General features: G+C 39.6%; 1 protein-coding gene across 1 annotated transcript in view; it reads left to right on the top strand.

Annotated features, from left to right (window-relative positions):
* LOC103736648 (histone H3.3-like) overlaps nt 1–13937 on the top strand; it is a 125767-nt gene extending 111830 nt beyond the window's left edge. The window contains exon 2 of the mRNA XM_008836174.2: nt 13335–13937. Within this exon, the coding sequence (XP_008834396.1) occupies nt 13335–13698 (364 nt within the window). The 3' untranslated portion in view covers nt 13699–13937. The remainder of the gene's footprint in view (nt 1–13334) is intronic.
* The last annotated feature ends 576 nt before the right edge of the window (nt 13938–14513 follow it).

The following is a 14513-nucleotide window of genomic DNA, read 5'->3' as shown; positions in this document are numbered from 1 at the left end:
CTATAACATCTTTTGATCGCCTGACTTTAAAGCAGCAGGCATTTGTAAAGGTAGAGCAGGCAAAGTTATAAGATTACATAGAAGCTTAACCTTCAAAAGGATAATTTTTTTCTATCTGTACACTTGTTCAGATGCTCACAGCATTAATTTTCCTACACTTGTTTCCAGGGACCCAGGCCTGGGCCTGGACAGGAGTTTCTTGAAGTTAATAAGACTGCCATCTTTGTCAAATTTAGAACAGCATTGAATTAGCCCATATAACTTTTTAACTTCTGGGGCACATTATTGAAGCTGGGCCTGCAGAAGCACTTGCCTTTTGCTGAAGTTTTTTAAACAACTTATTTTAAAGTGCCATGTTTTTTCATATCTAAAGTATTTTGTTCCTTTTGTTTCGTCCTGTAGGGCAGCAGCTAATAAATTAGCATTATAAGAAGGGGAGCCAATGTCACTGCAAGCTCGAATGCCATCTTTTAAACACCTATGAGCAGCCCTGATAGAGCATAACACATGTTGATACTCAGCATTAGCATTATTAAAGTTAACATTTTTAACAGTACATCCCAGTATGAAAGAAAGTTCCCAGAAAGAACTCTTGCACCTTGGACTGAATTTCATGCAGGGCTTACCAACTGATTATCACTCCAGAGATTGTGGAGAGTCTGGAATGTTGCAGATCTGAAGCCTATTCACAGATTATCCGGGGATATCTTTAACCTCATAAATAGCCAAATATTGCCTACCTCTGTTTCTGAATTAATGTTCTTGTAACTAATAAAATGTATTAATTTAGCAGACCACCAGGTCTCACCAATCAAAAAGCTAAGAATGTCATCAAATAACATCTGAGACCTATAGTAGAAGCCCCCTTGATTTGCTATGACCTACCCACCAATGTATTTGAAAGGTGTCTTAATTTATGGCTTTTCTTTGTTCTGTTACTACAAAAATGTAACGTAACTGTTACCACACCAGAACATGGAATTTGGGGTAAACTGAGTCTGTGTTCCTGGGCCATGGTCACTCATATGTGGCCAATTATCCCCTTTGAGGTGAGAGTTATGCTTTTGTGTCAACACCAGACATCATCACATGAAACAGTTTTTTATAACTTGTCCTGTAATATAGCAACAAATTCAGCATAGGGTTCATGAGTTCCCTGTTTTGGCCATCTTTTCAGGTGGAGGAACTCATTTCCATGTTTTAACACAACATGCCTTGAAAAGAGCTTGCAAAAGTTTCAGATAATCCTCTAGCCAAATGGAGTTAGTTTCAGTTTATCCAATTCTTATTTTTGTGTCCCTGGTGTCCAGACTGTACCCTGTGTATGACTTCCTGTGTAGCTTACCTCCCTACAAACCATGAAGGGTCTCCACCCTGAAGTTCAGGTCCTTGTTCAGTCACCACATGTGGCTGTTAGGGTGGAAGCCACAGGACCTGAATGGATTAGCATGGAACTGAAAAAAAGACTGGGGCTTTTATTTATCTACTCTTATTTCTTCACCCACCCACGAGTGCCAAAAGCACAGACAACTCTGCTTATATACTCATACTCATTAGAGCTACAGTTGAATGTTTACAGAACCATGAATAATAATGAAGTGGCCAGTGGTTCAGTAAAACATGAGCATTATCACCATTGTATGCCTTCTTGGGAGAACAAGTGTCTTCTGAGAAACTAGGGAAGTACTGGCATTCTGGAGATAACTCCTCAGCAAGCATTCTTGCATAAACTTTCTTATGAGACAAGGCTCTCCTGGCATACATGTAGGAAACCAGGATGTTGGGCCCTAGGGTGGGATGAGCTTAAAACTTTTAAATCCAGACTAAATTCTCTGGTAAAGGGAGGGGCGCTGAAAACAGTACCTCTGATAATTCCTGTCTTGCAGAACACTGGGAGACTGGCAGGAGAATAGTGGCCAGATCAAAAGTACAGGCTCCTTGCTCTGGGGGAAAGTGTCTTGGTCAACAATCCTTTACTTATCTCCCTGTCCTAAACAAATAATTCAGCTGTCATTAGCTTAGAAATTAGGTCAGGTTAAAGGTTTACTCCTGAGCTAAAAGCTTTTAGTCCTAAGAAAGAAAACATGAAAACATTGTGGCCAATAATTACAGGACAGGCATTAGTAACCTTGAGTAAAAGTTTAAGCATCCTCCTTGTGCCAACTAACAGACTGTATGTCCTGTTTCTCTGTGCCCGAAATCTTTGTATGTGACTGCCATATCCCACGTGACTGCCAGTTCCTTGCAATGTATAAAAACCATATGAATTTTGTAATAAACAGCTTGTTGTAAAGACACAAGTCCCAGGGTCCAAGACTCTGTCTCTGGTTGGTGTTGCCATCCATCATGAAAGTGAGGTTCCCTGCCAAGCAAGGTACACTTGGATCTCTTGATACATACATAATCAAGGTTACATCTTAATTTACCAGGCATATTTTTTTTCATTCTTTCCTTTTTTTGTTTTAGTCTTTTTGAGACAGTGTCTCCCTATAGCCCTAGCTGGCCTGGAATTCACTATGTAGACCAGGCTGTTACAGAGATTTCCCTATCTCTGCCTCCCAAGTGCTGGAATTAAGGCAAGCGCCACCACACCCAGAAACCGAGCATATTTCTAAAGCCATAGGTATAGTGTTATGGTCCCTACACACATGGTGGCTAACAACCATCTGTAACTATAGTTCTAGGGGATCCTCTCTCTCTCTCTTTCTCATCTTTCTGTGTATGTGTGTGTGTGTGTGTGTGTGTATGTGTGTGTGTAAATGTGTATATATGCCCATATGAGTGCAGGTGCCATCTAAGTCCAGAAAAAGACATTGGTTCCCCTGGAGATGGAGTTACAGGTACATGCTGACATGGATGCTGGGAACTGAACTTGGGTCCTCTTCCAGAGCAGTTAAGAGCTCTTTGACCTCTGAGCCATCTCTCCAAGCCTCTCAATATTTGTTATAAAGGAAAAATTTTTTTCTCTTTCAGAATCAATCAAAATTAGACCAATTTTTGAGAATATATCCCAGGGTTAAGTCAGAGGGGTTAGAGGATATAACATACTGTGTGTCCTACAAGAGGTAGAATGCTTACCAATCTTTAGAACAGTAGACCTTTTTTTTGAGATAGGGCCTCACTACATAGCCCTAGCCTGGCCTGACCTGGAATTTGCTATGTAGACCAAGCAAATTTCAAACTTACAGAGATCCACCAGCTTCTGCTTCTGGAATGTGTGCCAAGATGCCTGGCCTGATCTCTATTTTTTTTAATGACTAAGACCTGGTCTCACACTGGCTCCTGAGGTGTGCCCCCTTTTTGTCCTCCGTGTTCCCAAGAAACAAAGGACCCTACTATCTCACTGTAACCCAGTTTCACTCTGGAGCAAAACTCATCTGGTTAGATCAGACTGACCCTCAAGATTAACTCACAAACTGATAATGGCCCAAATCAGTAAGGAGGAAAGGAGGATTCACTATCCCAAGAAAACAAAATTCTGGTTACCCATATGTCTTTCAGACCAGGAAGAATAGCTGAGAATTGAAAACCACATGTTATGCTCCTCCCACCCTGAAGAGCAGTGGCAAGTGCTGGCGTGGAAAAATGAGACAAATGAGAAGAGAGTCCTTCCAGTATTGTGGATTCTCCATGGACAAGCTGCTGCTGCTGTCACTGTAGCCTATGATGATATGGGGTGGGGGTTCCCAAAAGAAAGGAAAGTAACCACAGGCTGTTCTTTCTCTATTGTCTTCCAGCTTCCACCAAAGTGTAGCCTTGATCAGGGTCTGTGAATTGAATCCCTTAGTTCATTCTCTGATGGGTGTCAGCAGTTCAACCACCCTGAGTTGCAGCTCAGAGTTTAAGTATCACTGGAGAGGATCCCTACCCAGTGATCTTCAGTTGCCCATGAGCGCTCATCTGACAACCATAAGCAACTGAGTGAAGAGAGGCCACAGGAGATTGAAGAGATCCCTGGCAGGACCACCGAAATATGAAGAGAATGTTGAGTCCCAGGAGTAGGGGCAAAAGTATTGAACAGAGCATAACAGACATAAAAGTTTTAATAAGGAATATCTATCATTTGAAAGACAGAAATATACAAATTCTGAAAGAGGGAGGAACAGAAGGAAGAAGGAAAGGAGGGAGGGAGAAAAAGAGATAGAGGGAATGAAGTCTTTTTAGTTACTTGTGTGCATGTGTGTGTGTGTGTGTGTGTGTGTGTGTGTGTGTGTATAGACAGGCACATGCCACAGTGCTCGTGTGGATGTTAAAGGACAGCTTGTGGGAGTCAGATCACTCCACTATGTGGATTCCTGGTATCAAATTCTGGTCATCAGGCTCAATGGCAAGCACCTTTACCTGTTGAGCCATCTTTCAAACCTGGGCAGTAAGTTTTTCAACACCTTTTTCCTTCTTGTAACAGGCTACTTCAGGTGAGGCACTATGGCTCACTAGGAGTTAGAACCTAATTGTTTGTATAAAGGATCACAAGTCATTGGCTGAGGTTCCAAACAATAAAGGTCTGATTGTTAAAGAATGGGAGAGTTTTGCTTTTATTTTTGGCTTTTTTGTCTCTACAAAGGTTATTCTATACAAATCTTGGTTTGAAACCTAGAAAACAAACTCATGATATTAGCAGTCTACTAATCACCGTTTCCTTAATACATGAAATAATAAGATGTTCCACCAGTTAGAATGAGGATATGCACAGAAAAACCCAGCATCAGTTAGAAATATCATGAAGTTGAAATGCATTTAAAATACCTAGTCTTAAGGCCAGGGATATGGCTAAGCAGGCAAAAGCACTTTCAATGTGAGCCTGATGAACTACATTCCCAGAACCTATGTAAAATGTCAGATGGGATAATGCACATCTGTAATCTTTGTGTTCCTAAAGTGGGAGAGATGGGAGGCTGGACAGGAGAATCACCTGGAGGCTTGCAGGCTAGCTAGTCTGGTGTACACTAGCAGTGCAATGGCAGAAAGAAGAGATCCTGCTTCAAACAAGGTGAAAGGTGAGAACCAACTCCAGAAAGTTGTCCTCTAATTTCCACATGTGCACTGTGGCATACATATACCCATGGTCACATACATCATATGCACATGTGACACTCACTAATACAAGAGATTACCAAAAACATAAAAATAATAGAAGACCTATTCTGCTAAACATAATAAGTCTGAGCACTTGCGTTCACAACACTATCATTAGCTTCAATTGGGCAAAATCAAAACTCTTTTCTAACAAAGTGTTAAATTTTGCATGCCACTAACAGAACAAATCACACTGGTGAGCATTAATGCTTTACATTTCCTGATCACAATGACGAACTGGGAAGAGTATCAGATGTCACATGGAGAGTCCGGGAAAACATGAGGATTCAACATTCTGGAGCTCCACCTGCCACACAAATGCTGAATAACTATCTCTAGGGGGTAAAGAGACTGGTGGTTTTCAAAAGATCTCTCTGAGGAACTGGCTGTAATGAAGTCCTCCTCCCAGATACTGAGTATCATCCTTTCAATTTCCAGAAATATATTACAATTGCAGCAAATAAGTGTGACTTGGGGATGAAGCCAAGAAGACAAAATTCTAAGAATCAAGGAGAGCAGGTCATAACACAGCTATGACCTAAAAGATGAAATGATCCTAGTCATGAGCATTCCAGGAAGAGGTGACTGCCAATTCCAAGGACCAAGGATGCAGCTAAACATAAAGAAAAGCTTGCCTTGCAAGCATGAGGACCTGAGTTCAATCTCTTAAGAACCCACAATTTTTAAAAGCCACACATAGTGATTGTAATCCCAGCAATAAGTAGGCAGAGACAGCTGAATCCCTGGGGCTCAGTGAGCTGCACACCAATAAGAGACGCTTTCTCAAAAACCATGGTGGACAACATCTGAAGAATGACAGACACACACACATACACACACACATGCATGCCAAGGTGACTGGAAGGGGACGTGATAAAAGGGGTCCATAAGGACACAGTGATGGGGATGGGTGAAGCTTGGGGCTATGATTCTAGAAAGGTAAAAATATTTAAAAATTCCAAGTGAAGAAGAACCAGTCGATATTAAATACAATTTCAGTGATTTCTTATGAAAAATTTTAAACCAAACCATTATAAACTGAGCCTGTCTGAACACTTAAACCCTTGTAATTTGAAATAATCAAGGCTAACAACCATCTGTAACTCCGGTTCTAGGAGGTCTGATGCCCCCTTCTGTCCTCCGCAGACTGCATGCATGGGTGCACTTACACACATGCAGGCTTAACATTCATACACATAAAATAAAATAAATAAATTAAAAAATTAAAAAAATAGAACATCTTGAGCCCTTAGAAGTGCCAACTTTTCTATCTTCTCACCAGTATGACTGATGAGTACGTGAATTAGCTTTTATTTTCTTCTTCAAAAAATTTTTATTGAATTTTTGTGTATTTCATACAGAACATCCTAATCAACCTTAATTACCTTTATACCCCTTCCCCATTGGTACTCTCCCACACACCCCTCACTGGAATTCATACATTCTGTCATTTGTCTTAAGGCCTATTGTGTCAAGTTAGTGTTCCTAGACATTCCTCAGTGCAAGTTCATCTACTGAGGTCTAGTCAGCCTACCTGGGGTCTCTTATTTTAAGAAGATTAGCTCTTCCTCACCCACCAGTAAGCGATTGCCAATATTTTTTCAGCTAATATTGGGGTCAGCTGTCCATTTCCCCAGTTCAATGCTGGGTTTTTGTTTTCTTGAGTTTGCATGGGTTTTATGCATGCTAACACCATTACTATAGGTCCATATAAGCAGAGTCCCAGGAGCTTGTAGAAGTCTATTTGCATATGGTCATGCACCTCCATCCTGGCTCTTAACAATGGTCCCTGAGCCCTGGGTGGGTGAAGTTTAATATAGAAGTCCTTTCCAATGATCAACATTCTGCAGACTCTTAGTCTCTACATTTTGGCCATTTATGACCTTTTGCGTTCCTGGCCTTCTGTTGCATAAGGGGGCTTCATTAATGAGAACTGAGATGTTCATTATTGTCTTCTTTACCCCTTGTTCTATGTTCCCTGAGCCTTAGGAGTAGAGGTTTCATTGTAGACGTGCCACTTAGACTTGGGCAATAGACAGACAATGTCTGTGTGTGACCAGTTGTAGAACTCTGTAATAGTCTCTGTCTGATGCAAAGGAAGTTTCTTTGATGAGTGGTGACTAGGATATTTGTCTGTAGATATTAGGATACATATTTTTCATATAGTAAGAAATTATATTAGTCTAGGGATGTGGCAGTCTTGGGGTTTTCTCTAATATCTATGACCTCTCCAGCCATGTGTGTTTGGCTATGTTTACAGTACCATACATGAGTTTCCTCTCATAGATTGGGCTTTAGGTCCAATTAGGTAGGTGCTGATTGCACCCAAGATAAAAGTGCCACTACCACATGAATGTCATATGCTGTGCAGGTCATTGATGTGGTTATTTGGTTTTGAAGCCAATATTGGACCATCGATTGATGTTCTCCCTTAGCACCTTGCATAGAGAAAGCTATGATAGCTGCCCTTCAGGAGAAGTGACTTCCAGGTCAGTTTCAGCTCCACTGCTCCAAATCCTGTGTCTGAAGTATGCCCTGTCTTCAGCAGTAGGGTCTTACCTTCAAGTTTTGGGAGGTCATCAAGGGCTGTGGCAATAGCTTATGTAATTTGGGGAGTCTCTTGGACTACCTTGGCCAACAACTCAAAGGAAGGTTTCTCTTATCTGTCTCTCTTTCCACTTATGTAGCCTTTGGCTATACGCATGGACCCATGTAGAGATATTATATGTATAATTTGTCATTAGGTTGTTGAACTAATATGATTTCCTCTGTTTTTTTCACACTACCTAGGCATTATTTCTCTCTCTCTCTCTATCTCTCTCTATCTATCTATCTCTCTCTCTCCCTGTTAACACTTCCACCATGACTTACCCATTTAAAGTGTTCTCTTTTTCCTAATTTCTGCTTGATAATACCAGTGTCTTATGGACCCACCTCTCTTGAGCTCCTTCTTTCCCTTTATCCCCAAAGTTCCTTGTATAACCTTCCCTCCCTTTCCCATTCAAATATCCCCATTTTATCCATTTCTCCCTTAGTAACACCTGTCTCCTACCATTCTCTCTCAGATTCCTTCAAGCACTATACTGAAAAAGGAGTGGAGATAGTGGACATCCTTGTCTGGTTCCTGATTTTAATGGGAATGCTTCTAGTTTTTTTTTTTTCCATTTAGAATGATGTTGGCTGTGGGTTTGTTGTATATAGCTTTAATTATGTTCAGGTATGTTCCCTCCAGTCCAATTCCCTTTAGGACTTTTATCATGAATATATGCTGAAATCTGACAAAGGTCTTTTCTGCATCTATTGAGATTACCATGTGATTTTTGTCTCTGAGTTTATTTATATGGTTTATAATGTTTATTAACTTCTGTGTATTGAATCATCCCTGCATCTCTGGAATAAAACCTACTTGATCATGGTGAATGATATTTTTGATGTATGTCTGTATGGGATTTGCAAGTATTCTGTTGAGAATTTTTGCATCTTTGTTCATTAAGGATATGAGTCTATAGTTTTCTTTTTTGGCTACGACTTTACCTGGTTTAGTATTAGAGTCATGCTGGCTTCATAGAAGAAATTTGGGAGTTCTCCCTCAGTTTCTATCTTTTTGAATAATTTAAATAGTATTGGTTCTTCTTCTTCTGGAGACTACCAGACATTTAAATAGATCTTCTTTAAATGTCTGGTAGTCTCCTTTAACCCACTCATCATTCAGGAGTGTGTTATGTAATCTCTATGAGTTTGTGTGGTTGCTAGGGCTTCTTCCAGTGCTTTAAAGCTTTATTGTGTTGTGGTCTGATAGAATTCATGGAATTATTTCAATTTTTTGTATTTGTTGAGGTTTCTTTTGTGCCCCAGTATGTGGTTAATGTTGGAGAAAGTTCCATGAGGTGCTGAATAGAAAGTATATCCTTTAATACTTGTGTGAAATATATGGCAGATATCTGTTAGGTTTATTTGATGTATGGTATTATTTAATTTAGATGTCTCTCTTATTGTTTGTCTGTTTACCTGTCTAATGGAGACAATGGGGTATTGAAGTCCCCTACTGTTACTGAGTTCAGGTTGATCAGTGTCTTAAAGTCCTGTAGTGTTGTTTTTATGAAGTTGGGTGCACCAGAGTTTGGTGCATATATGTTCATAATTGTAATATCTTCTTGGTTAGTTGTCCTTTGGTCAGAGTGAGATAACCCTCTTTATCTCTTCAATTAATAAAAGTCTGTTTTGTCAGCTATTTCAGATATTAGAATTGCAACCCCTGCTTGTTTCTTAGTGCCATTTGCTTGGATTTTTTTTTCCATCCTTTCTCCTTAAGGTAGTGCCTGTCCTTGAAGGTGAGATGGGTTTCTTATAGACAACAAAAAGATGGACTTGTGGCCAGATGTGGTGGCACACACCTTTAATCCCAGAACTCAGGAGGCAGAAGAAGGCAGATCTCTGTGGGTTCAAGGCCAGCCTGGTCTACATAGTGAGTTCCAGGACAGCCGGGGCTACAGGGAGACCCTGTCTCAAAAAGACCAAAAAAAAGATGGATTTGGGGTTGGAGAGATGGCTCAGTTCTTAAGTGCACTGGCTACTCTTGCAAAGGACCTGGGTTCAATTCCCAGCACCTATATGGTGGCTAACAACTGTCCAGAACTCCAGTTCCAGGGGATCCAATGCCCTCATGTCCTCCGTGAGCATTGCACAACACATGTGCACTTACCTACATGCTGGCAGTACATTCATACACATAAAAAAAAGATGGATTTTGTTTCTTAATCCATTCAACTAGCCTGTGTTTTTTGACTGGGGAGTTCAGTTCATTGATATTTAAAGTTATTATTGAAAGATATATATTGGTTCCCATCCTTTTAATTTCTGCTTGCATTCTTGGTCTAACTTTGTGCTTCCACAGTTATATACCTTCATTTAGTCTCTTTCTTTTGTCCATTGGGTGTAGTCATTCCTTTTTCCTGCTCTTTGTATTGCTCAAGAAGTCTCTGAAAGGCTAGTTTCATGGACATGAATTCTTTCAGCCTATTCACATCATGGAAGATTTTTATTTCCCCTCAACTATAATAGAATATTTTCTGGATAAGGTATTCTAGGTTGGCATCTATGGTCATTTAGAACTGGAAATACCTTGGTCCAGACTCTTCTGACTTTCCTAGTTTGCATTGATAAGTCAGCTGTAATTCCAATGGGTTTTCCTTTACATGTGAGTTGGTGTTTCTCTTTTGCAGCTTTCAGTATTCTCTCTTTCTTCTGTACATTTAGTGTTTTTACTATGGTGTGCTGTGGTCCTGTGTATTTGGTGGTCTATGTGTTTCTTGTATTTGTATGGGGATGTCTTTCCTTAATTTTGGGAAATTCTCTTCTACAATCCTGTTTAAGATCTGGTTAACACTGTTAACCTGAAATTCTTCTCCTTCCTCTGTGTCTATGAGGCATAGATTTGGTCTTTTCATGGTGTCCAATATTTCCTGCATACTCCATTCCTGTGTTTTAAAAAAAATTTTATAATCTTTGTTTAAGCCGTTCAATTCTCCAACTTTATCATCCAGTCTTGATATTCTGTTTTCCATTTCATTCATTCCATTGGTGAGGCTTTCTCCTGTTGTTTCAAATTGGTTTGTTGAGGTTTCATTCCCTTCTTCATTTAGGACTGAGTTTTATTCAATGATTCTATCTCTTTTGTGAACTCAGTCAAAAGTTTATCCCTATCATCTTTTAGTTCTTTGATTTGTTTGTGTGTTCTTTAAATTTGTTGAATTCTTTGATCATGTTTATGATTGTTCTTTTAAATCCTCATTGTAAAACTCTTCTATAGGACTGTTGGTATTTGATAGTGACATATTATTTGTGTTTTTCATATTATTTCTTCTTTGTGATTTTGGCATGTGGATTTCTTTTTGTTGTTTGTGATTCTAGTGTGAGACTCAAATGTTCCTTTGTTGAGTTGAAGTTTGCTTCTGTTTGTATACTTTATGTGCCTTGATTGTTTTCTTATTGGATATGAAAAACTTGGTCTAGGCTTCAGGTTCTCCCTTCTGATTTTATATTGGAGGGACCATATGACTTGAGTCCAGCTACTCAGGAGTTCAGGCAGAGGCCCAAGTTAGGTGAGACTCAGATGCTCTCAGACCTCCTTCTGGGTGTTTCAGGGAGGAAGGCTGGTCTCTGGAATCCAAGGCACATTGGGGATGGGGACAGCCAGCATAGAAAGCTGGTCTCAGGAGTGCAAAGACAAGGTGGGGGCAGGAAAACCTGTGAAGACTCCTAGAAACTAGACTGAAAAATTGACTTGATCTGAGTACAGGGAATCAGGATGCAATTGGGGGGTGGTCCAAACTAAGAGGGTAGTCCAGAGATCCAGGGTGCTGAGAGCAAAAGCAGGCCTGTCCCTAAGGCTAGAAGGAGAACAGGATGTCAAATTAGCTTTTTTAAAAAAGATTTATTTATTTTTATATTACGTGTATGAATGTTTGCCTGCATGTATGTGCACCATGTGTGTAGTGCTTGTGGAAGACAGAAGAGGGCATTGGATCCTCTATAACTGCAGTTACAGACAGGTATGAGCCACCATGTGGGTTCTGGGAGCTAAACTTTTGTCCTCTGTAAGGGCAGCAAGTGCTCTTAACTGCAAAACCATCTCTCTAGCCCCCTCATTAATTAGTTTTGCTTGCACTTCAGTAATTTGCCCTTCCAGGTATGTGGAAGGACATCTAAACTACCATTATGTGTTTTTCAATGAGCCAATGAAAAATTATGATCGAAATACAAGTTACCAGAATATAAGCACAGTTACTAGAATATAAATGTGCAAAAATTACATGAGAAAAAAAATGGCCTTAGCTATAAGTGCCTACTAATAATCAACATAAGAGGAAAATTTTTGGCTTGCAACAAGCATATAATTTCTGATGATTTTTGCAGATATAAACTCAGTATATGAAAGATATAACATTGGTATAAAATATTTGGAAAAAAAACATCAAAAGTAAAAATAGGGACCAGGAAGATGGCTCAGAGAATAAAGGCACTAGCTACCAAGACTGGTGGCCTGAGTTCAATTCCCAGAACCCACATGATAGAGAGATACACCATTGAATATGTACACATACTCAAAGGCACAAGGGCATGGTGCATGTATGTGCACACACAGACACAAACATACACAATAAATAAACGTGAAAAAATTAGGTAAAAATACAGGGTGGAGAGAGAGCTCAATCAATAGAGTGCTTCCTTGGTATATATGAAGCTTGGGTTTAATTCCAGAACCAAAAAAAAAAGCATGGTGGCTCATGAGATGGAGGCAGGAAGATCAGAAGTTCAAGGCCATCTTTGCTACATAGCAATTTGGAGGTCAGTCTGGGCTCCATAAGATTTTTTTAAGGTATTAAATCCACTTAAAATGTACCACACATTCTGAAGAGACAGAACATACTTATAAGAGAGCCTATCACATGAATCCAGTAATAAAGTCCCAACAATTAAGAAAAACTCCTTTTTATTTTTGAGATGGGGTCTTATGTAGTCCAGGCTGGTCTCATACTTGATATGTAGCTCAGACTGGCTTGAATTCCAGATCCTCCTGCTTCTACCTCCCAAGTGATGGAATTAGTAATGCACTACCATGCCCAGTTCACTCATTTTTATACAGCCCTTTAAATATAAGTACTTAAAAACTATATACAAATTAAGAATAGTGGAATACTGGGAAGCTATTTCAATTCACCCATGGATTTAACATTAAAGAAATAAAAACAGAGCTAGTCATCATGCCTGTAGCTAGCTAAATGAGACCCTGTCTCAAAAGAAACTAAAATAAATAAAACAAAATAAAATGATTATTAATAGATTTGATTTTAAAATGCACTATCAGTGTTCGCAGCTACTGCAGCACCAACATGGCACCACCTTGCCTTCAACACATCTGTACTTCCAGATTGTAGCTATTGGTGCTTTGCAAAAGGCAAGTGAGGCCTATCTGGTTGGCCTTTTTGAACATATCAACCATGCCAAACAAGTAACAATTATGCCATAAGCTAGCACACTGCATATGTGGAAAACATACTTAAAAATCTACTATGAGAGGAAACATTTCACTCTAAAACATTTTTCCCACTCTTCTTCCTGTTATCAGTAGTTCTGAATCTTAGATATTTTTCCCCCGGGGTCAAAAGGTACCTAAGTATATGAGTGCGAATGGAAAACTAGGGAACAGAAATCAGATATTGGCAGTTTTTCCATTTTCATTTGTATGTAAATGTTAGTGGTGGGGAAACAACTGGCTACAAAGCCTCTTGCAAGAGTGTTCCCCCTACTGGAGGGGTGAATAAACCTCATGGTTACAGGCCTGGTACTGTGGCACTCCGTGAAATTAGGCGCTATCAGAAGTCCACTGAACTTCTGATCCGCAAACTCCCCTTCCAGGATCTAGTGCGAGAAATTGCTCAGGACTTCAAAACAGATCTGCGCTTCCAGAGTGCAGCTATTGGTGCTTTGCAGGAGGCAAGTGAGGCCTATCTGGTTGGCCTTTTTGAAGATACCAACCTGTGTGCTATCCATGCCAAACGTGTAACAATTATGCCAAAAGATATCCAGCTAGCACGCCGCATACGTGGAGAACGTGCTTAAGAATCCACTATGGGGGAAGCATTTCATTCTAAAATTTTTTTTCCTCTTCTTCCTGTTATCAGTAGTTCTGAATGTTAGATATTTTTTTCCATGGGGTCAAAAGGTACCTAAGTATATGATTGCGAGTGGAAAATAGGGGACAGAAATCAGGTATTGGCAGTTTTTCATTTTCATTTGTGTGTGAATGTTTAATATAAATGCAGGATGTAAAGCATTAATGCAAGTCAAAATGTTTCAGTTGACAAGTTTCAACTATTCAACTTTATAACAAGTATAAATAAACCTGTGAAATATTTCTGGACTATGCCAGCATTTGGAATTTTTTTTTAAATAAATAAATTTCTTATTGATGACAACTAAGTGGTGTTTGTAGTCCTTTTATCACAGATTCTATTATTCCACTATACTTTTCTAACTGAATTGTCCTACATGCAAGTACATGTTTTTAATGTTGTCTGACTTCTGTGCTGTTCCTGTAAGTTTGCTATTAAAATACATTAAACTATTTAAAAAAATATACTTCCCCCTAAAATACCTTTAGGGGAAAGGAAGATCACCATGAGTTAAAGACCAACCTGGGTTACATAATGAGTTTGAATCAAGACCAGACTACATAGCAAGACTGTCTCAAAAATAAATAAATACAGGCTGGAGAGATAGCTTAGCAGTTAAAAGCACCTGCTGCTCTATCATGAGGATTGGAGTACAGATCCCAGCATCCATGTCTGGTGGCTCAAAAACACCTGTGACTCTAGCTCCAAAGGATCCAATTCCCTCTTCTGGCCTCCTCAGGCATTTACATACACATGGAAGCA

Source organism: Nannospalax galili, unplaced genomic scaffold (assembly GCF_000622305.1).
Source record: "Nannospalax galili isolate Female #2095 unplaced genomic scaffold, S.galili_v1.0 scaffold391, whole genome shotgun sequence".
Classification (NCBI taxonomy): domain Eukaryota; kingdom Metazoa; phylum Chordata; class Mammalia; order Rodentia; family Spalacidae; genus Nannospalax; species Nannospalax galili.
Note: the sequence above shows the minus strand (reverse complement) of the source record. Positions and strands in the feature narration are given on the sequence as shown.